At 38.9% G+C, this 13825-nt stretch overlaps 1 protein-coding gene across 1 annotated transcript in view; it reads left to right on the top strand.

Moving 5' to 3' along the window:
* Positions 1-12155, top strand: part of TNFRSF11B (TNF receptor superfamily member 11b) — a 51828-nt gene extending 39673 nt beyond the window's left edge. Inside the window, exons 4-5 of the mRNA XM_077493252.1 lie at positions 402-617; positions 4191-12155. Coding sequence (XP_077349378.1) covers positions 402-617; positions 4191-4567 — 593 coding nt within the window. The 3' untranslated portion in view covers positions 4568-12155. The remainder of the gene's footprint in view (positions 1-401; positions 618-4190) is intronic.
* The last annotated feature ends 1670 nt before the right edge of the window (positions 12156-13825 follow it).

Below are 13825 nucleotides of genomic sequence, written 5' to 3'. Positions count from 1 at the left end.
GTCCACCCCATGTGAAAGGCCGCTTAAGGTTTGAAAAAAGTTACAAATAATTTCACAAAACTGCTATATTGTAAACAAAATAATAATGTTTTGGTCCGTTTTATTATGTTTTTTCATGTATTACTTATATATTACATATATTACTTGTATCAGCTTCCAGGTTTTGTTGATAAAGCTTAATTGAACAAGCTGAAGTTGGAAGCGGATTGGCTACCATGCACATCTGCACCAGATTTTGCACTCTCCGGTTTTTGTAGACCAACCCCTAAATCTTTTTTTAACAAATAAATATTCACTACAGGATGCATATTGTCACTGTGTTTGCAAAGTACATATTAAAAGTCCAGCATACCACATATGCACAATACCAGGGTGGGTTTGACACTTTATTCTCTCTGCAGATTTTAGTCTTTGTGAAGAAGCCTTGTTTCGGTTACCTAAGGCAGCAGTCAACTGGTCTGATTTACTCATTAAGAAATTGCCACCAACTGCACTGATGTTACAGCAAATAGAGTCAATTAAACAGAGCTATGACCCCAAGGATCAACCATTCTACTTGTTTAAGCTGTACAAGAGTCAAAACAAAGGGGACATTTCTTTCAGAAATCTAGTACAAGGTACGGGATGACTTTCCCTTTGCTTATTTGCTAATTCAACTGCCAACCATACACTGGTTAATTTTGTGGTAAATTCAAGAACTTTAAACTAAAATTCAATTTTCAGGCTTGTTTCCCATCTCATTTGACAGTGTCATCTTCGTTTTCATATCCTGTTTCTCAGTCTTGTCTTCCTTTATCCATTATATTTTAACGATAGTATTACCTATAGTATTTCTTGTTCTTAATTTCATTTGTCCATGTCCGTCACTTACATAGTTACATAGTAGGTAAGGCAGAATTATGTCAATAGTCCATTCAGTTCAACCTGTGTAAGTGTGTCAATGTCTATAATTATTTCCCATATCCCTGTATGCTGTGTTCTTTAAGATGCAGATCCAAGAGTCTCTTAAAAATATCCATACTCCCCACGGCCGCCACCAATTGTGGAAGGGAGTTCCGCATCCTTATTACCCTGACAGTAAAAAATCCCCTGCGCAGTTTAAGGTTAAACTGCTTCTCCTCCAACCTCATTGTGCAGCCCCGTGTCCTCTTATGGCGCGTACACACGATTGGAATTCTCGTCGGAAAAAGCTCTGATGGTTTTCCCGACGTAATTCCGACGGAATTCTGCTCAAGCTGTCTTGCCTACACACGGTCACACCAAATTCCGATAGTTTATAACGTGGTGACCTACAACACATACGACGGGACTAGAAAAAGGAAGTTCAATAGCCAGTAGCCAATAGCTTCCACCTCGTAGTTGAATCTGAGCATGCGTGATTTTTGGCATGTCGGAATTGCATACACACGATCGGAATTAGAAAGTTTTTCCATTGGGAAGATTGAGAATATGCTATCAATTTTTGGTTGGCGAATTGTTTTCCTATGCTGAGATCACCATTGAGCTATTTGTAAATCACTATCATATCTCCTCTCAATCGTCGATTTTCTGGCGAGAATAAATTTAGTGCTTGCAGTCGTTCCTTGTAATTGTGGTTCTCCAGTTCCCTTATTAGTTTAGTTGCCCTTCTTTGGACTCTTTCCAGTTCCAGCACCTCCCTCTCTGAGGACTGGTGACCAGAACAGGACAGAGTATTCCAGATGTGGCCTGACCAGAGTTTTATAAAGTGGTAGGATTATCATTTTATCTCTGGAGCATATCCCTTTTTTTATGCATGCTAATATTCTGCCAGCTTTGGTAGCTGCAGCTTGACATTGCATGCTATTGCTCAATCTGTCATCTACTAGGACCCCCAGATCTTTCTCCATCCTTGATTCCCCCAGAGGCTCTCCCCTAGCGTGAGTAGTCTGCATTTATGTTTTGTCCTCCCTAATATGTCCTACCTTTGCCCAACCTATTTCTTAGTCTTTTTTTTCTTTGCCTATCCTAAAAAGAAGCCTAATTCCCATGTCTTTTTGATTTGTTGGTTATGCCTTCCTTCCCCCTACCTTTAACTCATCTTCAATTACAATTTTATAATCTAAATTTTCACCTACCCTTACACAGTTACATGGTTGGTAAGGTTGAAAAAAAGACACAAGTCCATCAAGTCCAAACTGTGTGCGCGCTTTTATGTCAATATTACATTGTATACCCCTGTATGTTGTGGACGTTTTGGTGCCTATCCAATAGTTTTTTTAAATTATCTATGCTCCCTGTTGCAACCACAGCCGTGGAAGAGAATTCCACATTCTTTCTGGTTAAATCGCTTTTCCTCCCCCTCTCAAGCATCTCTTCTCCAGAGAGAACAAGTTTAGTGCTTGTAATCCTTCCTCATAGCCAAGATCCTCCAGTCCCTTTATTAGCTTTGTTGCCCTTCTCTCTCTCTCACTCTCTCCATTTCCAGCACATCCTTCCTGAGGACTGGTGCCCAGCACTGGACGGCATACTCAACGTGCGGCCGGACCAGATTCTTGTAGAGCGGGAGAATTATCCTTTTATATCTGGAATTAATTTCCTTTTTAATGCATGCCAATATTCTATTGGCTTTGCTTGCAGCAGCCTGGTATTGCATGCCGTTGCTGAGCCTGTAATCTACTAGAACTCCCAGGTCCTTTTCCTTCCTAGATTCCCCCAGAGGTTCTCCCCTAGCGAGTAGATTGCATTTATGTTTTTGCCACCTAAATGCATTATTTTACATTTTTCTACATTGAACCTCATTTGCCATGTAGTTGCCAACCCCATTAATGTGTTCAGATCTTCTTGTAAGGTTTCCACATCCTGCGGAGAAGCTATTTCCCTGATTAGCTTAGTATGGCCGCAATTACTGCGATTGAGCTGTTTATCCCATCCTCCAGGTAATTTCTGAATAAATTAAATAGGATTGGTCCCAGGGCAGCTGCATGTTTTTAGTGACAAAAATTTAACGAAAATAAAACTTTATTAAGTCGATTGACGAAAATCTATGATGAAAATAAATTCCAATTTTTCGTTGACAAACCAAAATGGAACGAAAATGTGAGGGAGGGATGTTTACTCACCTGAACTTCCATTCTCCTCAGAGCTCTGCCTGTCTGTTAAAGTCCCATCAATCAAGAGATTCAGGCTTCCATCAATCCTTTACCTTTCCTATGCAGTTCCACATACTACACTCATTCACGCGATCTCTTTGGCACCCTCTGCTGGCCTTTTCTAAATAGGCAACATAATTTCATCCACAGCCTGTAATGATAGCACATTAAAGTTTAAACATGTATTGCATTATTGTACTACCACATTAGATTAATTTAATAATGAATAATGTACATCTACTAGTACTAAACTGCTGAAAGAAAAAAAATAAGAAAAAGGCTTTTCTCTTTTTTTTTTTTCTTAATATTTAATGTTGGTAATATATCCAGGTAATGAGTGCAGTGGCATTACAGCCAATACAGTTTACATTTTTTTTAAATATATTTTAAAGTTACACTTCTGTTTGCCAAAAAGCTATTTTTTTATTATTTTTATTTAAAAAGACGTTATATAACATAATGGCTAAATCTGTGTATGTATTGCATGTTCAAACCTTAATACCATAAATAATAACACGTTATTAGATATTTGCTTTTGGCCTTGAAATTCTAAGCTGGCCTATTTGGGCCTTTCTGTAAGCAATAGTCCCCTCTGGAATGAGAATATCCAAAAGACAAATAGGGAAAATAGGTAGAGCAAAAAAAGTATTATTAGAATAGGGAGACCCATCCGATCCAGAAGCGCCAAATATCAACATATTATGTATCGCCCGTTTTCTCAAATAATTAAATTTTTGTCATTTACAATTTCTGAGAGATATTCATTCACCATAGTCCATGACAATTTAGACATAACCAATTCAAATGGAATTGTGAGTGTTCTTGAACTTTTTAAATATGTCTTGCCTTTAAACGAGCCCTCTCCACTCCAGGGTCAAACATTGCCACTGATGGCCCTCTTGCACCATTACAAGGAAGTATCATAAAGTAAAGATATATAAATATAATAATATGCCCTTTAGAAAAAAATATTTAAAAAAAATGTGCAGGGCCTGTCCAATCCTTTGTGATTTTATAACTGCCCTACTAGTGTTTTGTTTCATATCACAGGAACTTACCTCACACTTTCTTCATTTGCAGACATTAAAGACTGTGAAACAGGAGTCCTGAAGCAAATTGGACATTTACCATTGACTACAAAACATCTCAGTGCATTGATGCACAGTTTGCCGGGGAAACCAATAAAAAAGGAGGATATAGAAAACACCCTGAGGTCATGTGACCGACCAAAGCTAATACTGAAGTTGCTTAGCTTGTGGAGAGACAAAAATGGAGGAGACACCATTGAAGGCCTCAAACAGCTAACAACCAGCAAGCTACCTAAAATGTTAAGAAAGCCTGTGAAGAAACTGGAGCGGTTTCTAACCAGTGTTAATATGTACAGACTGTTTGAAAAAATCATTCTACAGATCAATGGCACACAATCTCATCTTGGCAAATCAGACTCATTATTATGACTGGTGAGCAGATAATTCACCAATGGACCATTTCAAGCTATCTACAGATCACTGAACCTCATGGCTTAAAGGAAAATAGCAGAGCCTACCTTTCATTTTTTTTCCCCAAGAAGCTGACTGGTTGATGTCGGCAATAAAGACTCTTTTTCTTTGAAGCTATTGTTATGAGGTCCATCATGATGAAACTGGAGACTTATTCTGGTACCTTCTGTATAAGCTTTATTTATGAATATTTTTGAAAGTATTTTTTTTATAATATATGCTTTATTAAAGTGAATTAATACAGTTTTATGTAACCACTCTGTCCTGGGCCACCTGCCAAATTATATACACAAAAGTATACAAGTACTCAGTAATGATAAAATCCCTGAAATGCCTACCTATCCCAAAGAAACTGATGTCTCTAGAGTGACCAGTAATGTGACCAAATGTCGGCATTTCTTCACAAGATCTCAACCCTTGGGGAAGTAAAATTTAGGCATAGTTGCATAGTCAACAACTTTGATTCTCCATTCTGGCTTTTACCACATGATCAAAAGCTGACATTTGTTCATGTGACTAATGCCGGCCATACACGGTTCGAATTTCGAAAGAATTTTCTTTAGAAAATCGTATCTAAGAATTTTCGTATGAATTTCGCACCATTAGTGGGCTGCAGCAACAGCCGATTTTCGTGCGGAAATAAAATTTGAGGAATCGGACATGTTGGAAATTTTTTGAAAAAGAACGATTTTCTAATCAATGATGGGAGAATCGTGCGAGAAATGTAATAAGAAAAGAAAATTTACGGAGATAAAAGAAAATTTACGGAGAGAAAAGAAGATTCCCGGCCAAGAAAATTATTTTCTGTAGCAGCATGAGGTGAAATTGAAGGCTTGGTCGGTCGAATTTCGAAAATCAATGGTGGCATGATCGGATCACAAAAAAAACGAACTTTCTGATTTTGAAAAGAAAATTTGTTCGAAATTCGACCATGTATGGCCTGCATAACTGTCTTGGGAGCCTGACACAAAAGCTTCTTCAGCATAGGTACATATTTTAAGACCCCTTTTATTAGCTATAAATAGGGTGTCAAGATGTAGGGGGATAGTTAGGACAGGTTTGCTTTAAAAAGTCCTGTGTATATATAGCCTAGGGGTTTATTAAAGAAACTTGGTCAAAGGATAAAAGAGTAATGTTGCCCCTAGCAAAAAAAAAAATGCATTCTTAATTTAGGTTCCATGCAGACTGCCAGTTAGAGTGTTTTTGTACTAGCGGTCAGGAGCGTTTAACGTTTTTTCTGCCAGAAAACTGCTCTCAAAAACACAAACCAGAAGGTTTTTTTTAATTCCTTTAAAACGCTGAGTTTAAAAGATGCTTCTAAACATCCTAATGTGAATGGACACATAGGATAACATTGAGCTGCTTCTACAGCAAAATGCTAAACTCCTCTAGAAGCAGTCCAGTGTGCATGGACCCTAAAAGTGAATCGGCAATGGGCTGGGATATTATTGATTGGTTTAAATAACATCTCCACTTCTCTTAGCATTACTTTCTATAAATAAGCTCCAAAATTTCAGAATAGTTCTGTCGGTTGTCTTCTCTTCTTTTTGTTATATGTATTTTTATGTATTTATAACTGTATTATTTTTGCTTAGTCTTCTGTTAATTTCTGTCTTTTTGTATTTATTATATAAAATTAACTTGGTCCAGAAAATACATTGGGGATAAGGAGGTAGCTTGTAATGCCGTGTACACGCGGTCGGATTTTCCGATGGAAAATGTTCGATGGGAGCTTTTTTGTCGGAAATTCTGACCGTGTGTAGGCTCCATCGGACATTTTCCATCGGAAATTCCAACACACAAAATTTGAGATCTGGATCTCAAATTTTCCGACAACAAAATCTGTTGTCGGAAATTACGATCGTGTGTACACAATTCCGAAGCACAAAGTTCTACGCATGCTCGGAATCAAGCAGAAGAGCTGCACTGGCTATTGAACTTCAATTTTCTCAGCTCGTTGTACGTCACCGCGTTCTTGATGTTTGGAATTTCTGAAACATTGAGTGACCGTGTGTATGCAAGACAAGTTGGATTTTGTTGTCAAAATGTCCGATCGTGTGTAATAAGGCATTTCCTTATTTAAATATATTTTATACTTCTAGCTTATGTTTCAATTAGTGCAAAGGCAAAATTTCCCCAAAATTTCCAAAAGTTTTAATGGTTTTTCCATTTAAATTAGTTGCTACTTGAGTTGCAATAGCTATAGTTGACATTTCAGTGTTGGGTTGATGCTGGTGGGCTGAATCATCTGTATTTGATTGAAACATCTGCAGGCCTCTTGTACATCTTAAGACCGGGTTCACATATGTCCGGCCGCGGTTCCCACGATGGGGTCCGGTGCATCCCTGTTGACAATTGCAAATCAATTCAGAATTTTAGCCTGAACTCACACTTGAACCGGACCCAAAGACGCACAGGACCCCTTTGGAATGTGGACCGTGGCTGCCCTGAACATGTGTAAACCGCCTCCATTGAGAGCCGGGCACAGTCGCATGTCATGCGAATTGGATGCGGGGAAACATGCATCCAATTCGTACATATGTAAACCCAGCCTAAAAGCCTTTGTGCAAGAAAATAAGTCAGCGGCTACATATACTGCTTCTTGGCTGGTCCCTGGGTCCCCAGTGCCGGCATGTTTACTTTGAGATTCCGAGATTCCAGCTATGACTCCTTGTGGCTTCAAAGCCAGCTGTCCGCTGCGCATGTGCGAGTCAAGCTGCGCTTTGGTGAATGATCCAGCAGCCTTCTGTGACCTGTGATGTGTCCAAGAAGGTTTCAAACAGGGGGAGAACTTCGGGTGGATTGCTGTGGCAATCCGACTGGAAGTGGGACCGGTACCTGTCAAAACTAGGTACCCACTCTTAAACTTCATTCATTCAATCAGGATCCACATATAAAAGGTTGTATATATTTATGTATAGTAAAAAATATGTAAAATGTAAAAATCATATAAACTTAAATATAGGTTCCCTTGAAAAAATACCTTCACGGTCCCCATCTCAAAATTCTCTGATTGCAATTCCTACCCTGGACAAATTCCAAGATGCGCTTCTGCTTTTCTACACTTTCTGAACAGTTCCTGAATATACAACAGAATGCTACATACAGAAGTGGAGAGACTCCGGGTGGACAGTCTGTATTCATTAATGTACACGGGACATTTTACAACTTGACAGATAGTAACCGACATTTAAAAACATCAGTTTTGGCACGTTTGCATGCCGCATTTGCGTTTAGAAGCCTTTTTTTTCTTTCAAATAGTCAAAAATTTAAAATGCCTGTAAACGGCACGTTGCTAAACGCGAGTTACCACGTTTACAAGCTGTTACAGGCGTTTGGCGTTTTAAATGCCTCTGAACACCCATCCTGAATGCATTTTTTTTTGTGTTCCAAAAAATGCTTCTAAACCCAACTGCCTAGAAACAACTATAAACGGCCCTGTGTACGTGTGCTGATAAGATAACAGATTAGAGTTCAGGGGCAGCTGAAAAAAACTCCCCCCCCCCCCCCCCCCCATGTACACGGCTGCTGCTAAATGGATGTTCAGAGGCAGTTGGACACTTTTTTCAACTGCACCTGAACTCATTCAATGTTATCTTATGTGTACATGTACACAGATTTGTTTACTTTCATTTTTAGGCAGTTGCGTTCATAGGCCTTTTTTTGAAGGCAAAAAAATGAATTCAGATGCCGAAGTTTCCAACGTTTCAGATGCCAACGCGTTTCGTCTATAGGCGTTTTTCGTTTTTTCCCCATTTAAAAAAAAAAATATATATATTTTTTTTTTAGAAACGCTTCTAAATGCAAACGTTGCTAAACGCGGCATGTAAACGCGGCAAAACGGGCGTTTTAAACATGGGTTACTATCTGTCAAGTTAAATCTTTCAAGAGAGGTTGTAAAAACGTCCCGTGTACATGAAGCCTAACCAGCAGCTGTGTACATGAGGCCTAATGACTCAACAACTTATTAATAAATTATTTAATTTAATTGATTATTTAAAACAGACACACATTCCAGTGAGACATGTGTTAAATTAATATTATTAAGACAAACAGTTTGTTGACTTTGCAAGGAAATGTTGACATTTTCAAGGAACGTTTTAATTAGCTTAATGAATGTGGTGAATCTCTGCTGACTTCCATTATCCATTCATGTGCAAGCAAAAATTATTATTGTTGTTTTTTTTTGTTTTTCTTGATTAGGCATTCATTGCGAAGTGTATTTTTACCACATTTGCTAAACTAAAGCTGGGCATACACTAGTAGAATTGCATTTGAAATTTTTCATTTTAAGAACATTTGTTTGATTTTAAAGGTTAGTGGGGTCAAATCGATGTTTGTTTTCGATCGCAATGATGAGAAAATTTGAAGGCGCAGACTGGAAAACATTTTGTGAACAAATCAATTTCTAGAGAATGTGGTTTTTGTTCGGGAAAGTCTATTTATTTTAAAATCAAATGTTGAATACAAACTTTTTAAAGGCAAATAGGCTGTTCACTTTGCAGGGGATATTGCCACTTACTTAGTGAATTTATTATGTATTTTTATTTATTACAGGCACTTATATAGCATCAACAATTTTACTCAGTGCATTACATATACAGTATAATGTACATTCACATCAGTCCCTGCCCCAAGGAGCTTCCAATCTAAGCTCCCTAATGCACATCATCCATACATACCCATACTGGAGCCAATTTAGACAGTAGACAATAAATGCATTGAAGCTCTGCTTAATTGCGTCATCCAATTGCAAAAATCTTTTATTTCCATTGCACGTGATTGGGTGTGATTGGAAAATTATTTTACAAAGTGAACAGCCTATATGCCTATAATAAATCAACTCCAATATGTAATAATACTGGAGACACCAGTTGCCATTCACAGGACTTTATCTCATTAGCGTTAATAGCTATATTTAATAGTTTTACACTTTTTTCTTGTTTTATGCACCAAACAGGGTCCTCTAATGCTTAAAACTGAAGATCATTTCTTGTTGTCCATAGTTAAAGGGTTTGTAAAGATTTGTTTTTTATTTTCTAAATAGGTTCCTTTAATCTAGTGCATTGTTGGTCCACTTACCTTTCGATTTCCCTTCTAAATGTTTTTTTTTCTTTGTTTTCTTTGTCTGAATTTCTCACTTCCTGTTCCTCCTCAGTAAGCTGTTCAGTAAGCTGTTCTGGCTGACTAAACACCGCTCAGATGATGGTGTGAAGTTTACTGAGGAGAAACAGGAAGTGAGAAATTCAGACAAAGAAAAAAAACATTTAGAAGGGAAACCAAAGGAAAAGGTAAGTGAACCAACAATGCACTAGCTCAAAGGAACCTATTTAGAAAATAATAAACAAAGCTTTACAATCCCTTTAACACTTAAAATCCTCGTTTAATTCTCATCTCTGATGGGCAGAAATTAAAATTGGCTCCTGACTGGCTGCTATGCGCAACAAGAAATGTTGTTAGTACATTTTTCATTCCTAAAGGCCAAGCTCATCTTTTCCAAAAAAAATAGCCTATGCAGTCAAAGGGGCTCCCCGGTGGGTATTAAAAAAACTGTGCAGCTTTGTAAAAATGTTTTATTAGTTATATAGTTATAGTACTTGTAGGACATTTGGGTCCCACCTTTCTTAAAAACCTGGCAGAAATACTCCCAGTAAGCCATCTCCATGTCCTCACTTGTTGCTAGGGATTTGAGCACATGTATATCTTTTCATCCTTGTTGCTAGGGTGAAAAAACTGTTTCACTTCTTTACTGCTCAGAGTGAATTTCCAACAGTTTTCACATCCCAGCAAAAAAGACAGGACATGGAGATTGCTGACTGGGAGTTTTTTGGCCAGGCTTTCAAATGCTCAAATGCCCTACAGCAGGGGTCTCCATACTTTTCAGTACGAGGGCCACAATCGTATATTTTACAAATATTCATGAGCCAAAAAGAGAACAAATCAAGTTTAAATTAATTAATAATTTTACTTTGGTTTTTTTTTGTAATCAACATATGATTTAGAGCAGTGGTCTCCAAACTGCGGCCCTTAGCTTGCCTTTATTAGGCCCTTGAGGCATTATTCCTGCCAGTGATACCAACAGTGGGGCAAAATTCCTGCCAGTGACACCAACAATGGACATAATTCCTTCCACTGACAGGAATGATGGGGCACTGTTTCTTTCACAGACACCCCCAATGGGGCACTATTCCTTCCAATTACACCAATGATGGGGTATAATTCCTTCCAACAACACCAACGATGAGGTATAATTCCTTCCACTGACAACCAAAATTGAGCACTATTCGTCCCACTGACACCAACTATTTCTCCCCCTAATACCAAAGATTTGAGCATTGTTTGCTCCCACTGGCCACAGTCTGCCCCACTAAAGTCCAAAGGACAGTAAACTGGCCCTTTCTTTAGAAAGTTTGGAGACCCCTGATTTAGAACAATATTAAAAAAATCTTCAGTGAATAAAGCAAAGGGCATCAGCATCCTAATCAAATCCCCCTTTACACCAGAGTCTCTGCTTACATCAGAATCACCATCAGTGCCACCTTATATCAGAGTCTCCATCAAAGTTCCCCTGATATCAGAGTTCCCATCAAATTCCCCCATGCATTAGAGTCCTCCTTTATTCAGAGTCCCCACTTACATTAGTGCCCCTTTATATCAGTGTCCCCCCTTACATCAGAGGGCGGAATAATATCCTGCAGTGGACCAGATTTGGCCCCCACCAGCCCTAGTTTGGAGACCCCTGTCCTACAGTTATAAGAATGTAATTAATGAACATTTTATAAAACTGCACATATGATTGCATTTGCTATTTTCTTTAAGACTCCTTTCACACTGGAGCCGCGTTTGTAGTAAAGTGCCACTCGTTTTAGTGGTGCTTTACCACTGTTTAAGCGGCACTTTTCGGGCCACTAGCTGGACGTTTTTAAGCCCAAAAAAGGGGTTAAAAACTCCTGTGTTGTGGCATATCCGAATCGCTTTTTAGGCGCTTTGAAATGCTGCCCATTCATTCCAATGGACAGGGGCATTTTGGGAGTGCTAAATACAGCGCTCCCAACCGGCCCTAAAGATGCTGCTTGCAAGACTTTTCAAAACCCTCCGCAAGCACACCGCCCGTATGAAAAGTCACACTTGAATGAATGGGAGGCGGTTTTCAGGTGCTTAGCAGAGGCTATTTCTAGCGCTAAAGCGAAAAACCGCCCCAGTGTGAAAGGGGTCTTAATGGTGAACTTACCTGCCAGACCCATCTTGTTGCACAGAGGGAAAACTGTACCCTTTAAAAATACTATTACCTCACATATCCTTAGTTCTTATAAGCTCCAGAAAACTTTCATTATTATATATTATTTTTTTAAATGTCATGAAAAGCTTTTTGGTATTGCATTTGCATTTTACGTCTAGTGGTCAATAGCACTGTCTGTTTAAATATGTTAATATTATGATATTATTTAATTTAAAAAATAAGCTGTTCTGTAGATTTTCCAACTAAAATGCATGTCTCATGTTGTGGAATATTTATATTAAAAAATACAGACTGTGTTACTGTTTACTGCTTGTGTGTTAGCTTTTTTTGTCTTATTGCTGTTTTGCCCAAACCTTAACCTCTTCCCACCCAGCCCCCTGTCCATTTAAGTGGGTTTTCCCAATCACATGACCCCTGTGATTAGCTGTCACATGATTGGAAGCCCATTCTGCCAGCTCCCAGGATGTCTATGACAGCTCGGTCAACTTTGCTCTGCACAGAAACCTCAGCAGTCCTCTATGTGGGCATTAAAGCGGTAGTAAACTGCATAAAGAAAAAAAAATAATCGGGCCCTGGGCAATTTAGGTCATAATGTGCTAGTATGCATTGCATACTAGCACATTATGACAGATTTACCCAAAACTAGACATGTGCACCATCAATAAATTTGTTTTGTTCTGTTCTGTATTAAAATGAATTTGTAATTCGTGTCCGAAATTCAATTCAGATTCATCCGAAATACGAATTTTCGCTAGGTTCGTAAACTTTTCGTAACAATAATGCAGCATACACACGATCGGACTTTCCGGCGGACTTGGTCCAATGGACCAGAGTCCGTCGGACAATTCGATAGTGTGTGGGCTCCAGCGGACATTTTCTTCCCAAAAGTCCGGCGGACCTAGAAATAAGATTGGCTTCAAATTTGCCCGCCGGACTTGGCTTTTAGCGGACAATCCATTCGTCTGTGTGCTGGTCCAACGGACTAAAACCAACGCTAGGGCAGCTATTGGCTACTGGCTATGAACTTCCTTATTCTACGTCATCACTTTTAAATCTGTCTGACTTTTGGAGTGATCGTGTGTGGCCAAGTTTGTTTGTTTGAAAGTCCGGTGGACCTAAGCTGCAAAGTCTGTCGGATTGTCCGCCGGACCAAGTCCGTCGAAAAGTCCAGTTACGAAAGTTTGTTATAATAAATTTATCATTATGAGGGGCTCCCACCATCCCTGTGCTGTGCTGACTTCCTGGGTATTTAACCTTTAGTTTCGTTAACTTTTCGTAACAATAACCAAAGTTAGTTATGATAAAATTATCCGAAATTTGTAAAAGAAATTTCATATTTCGTACAAAATTCGTATGCATAAAAATTCATATTTCGAATCCTCAAGAATTTACGGACATTTGTACAAATTTTCGATTCGTACAAAACTAATCACACATGCCTACCGAAAACCGAAGCCCTCCAGCGGCGTGCTGTCCCTGCTGAAGGTGCTTCCACCTTCACCCGGTCTTCTGTCCAGGTTCGCCAGCTTCGAGACATGAATGGCTGAGCTGGCGATGACGTCACCCCTGCGCAAGGTAGTTGCCGTTGACGGCGTGGCTCTGAAGGAACGGCATGGGTATGCCTTTCCTTCAGAGAGCATGCACCAGTGACGTCACCGGCTACATCTAAAGTAAATATCTCCTAAACAGTACACGTTTAGGAGATATTTACTGTACCTACAGGTAAGCCTTATTATAGGCTTATCTATAGGTAAAAATCATACATGGGAGTTTATTCCCAATTTAAAGTTCACCCTCTTTGTCACCACACATATGTGTTGTGTAAACAGCAAAAGTTTAATTCGGAAGAATTAGACCTTTCTCAAGTGTCCTTTGCTGTTTGTATCTCTATTGGGGTGATACACTCTATTTGTCTAGTGTCACAAAGAAAAAAAAAATATATGGTGAAAATCCAAAATATTGGTGCTGTAACCAGA

The sequence above is a fragment of the Lithobates pipiens genome, unplaced genomic scaffold (genome assembly GCF_037356315.1).
Source record: "Lithobates pipiens isolate NorthernLeopardFrog02 unplaced genomic scaffold, aLitPip1_a1.2 Scaffold_19, whole genome shotgun sequence".
In the NCBI taxonomy this organism is placed as follows: domain Eukaryota; kingdom Metazoa; phylum Chordata; class Amphibia; order Anura; family Ranidae; genus Lithobates; species Lithobates pipiens.
The sequence above is the reverse complement of the archived record's forward strand: the minus strand, read 5'-3'. Positions and strand labels throughout refer to the sequence as shown.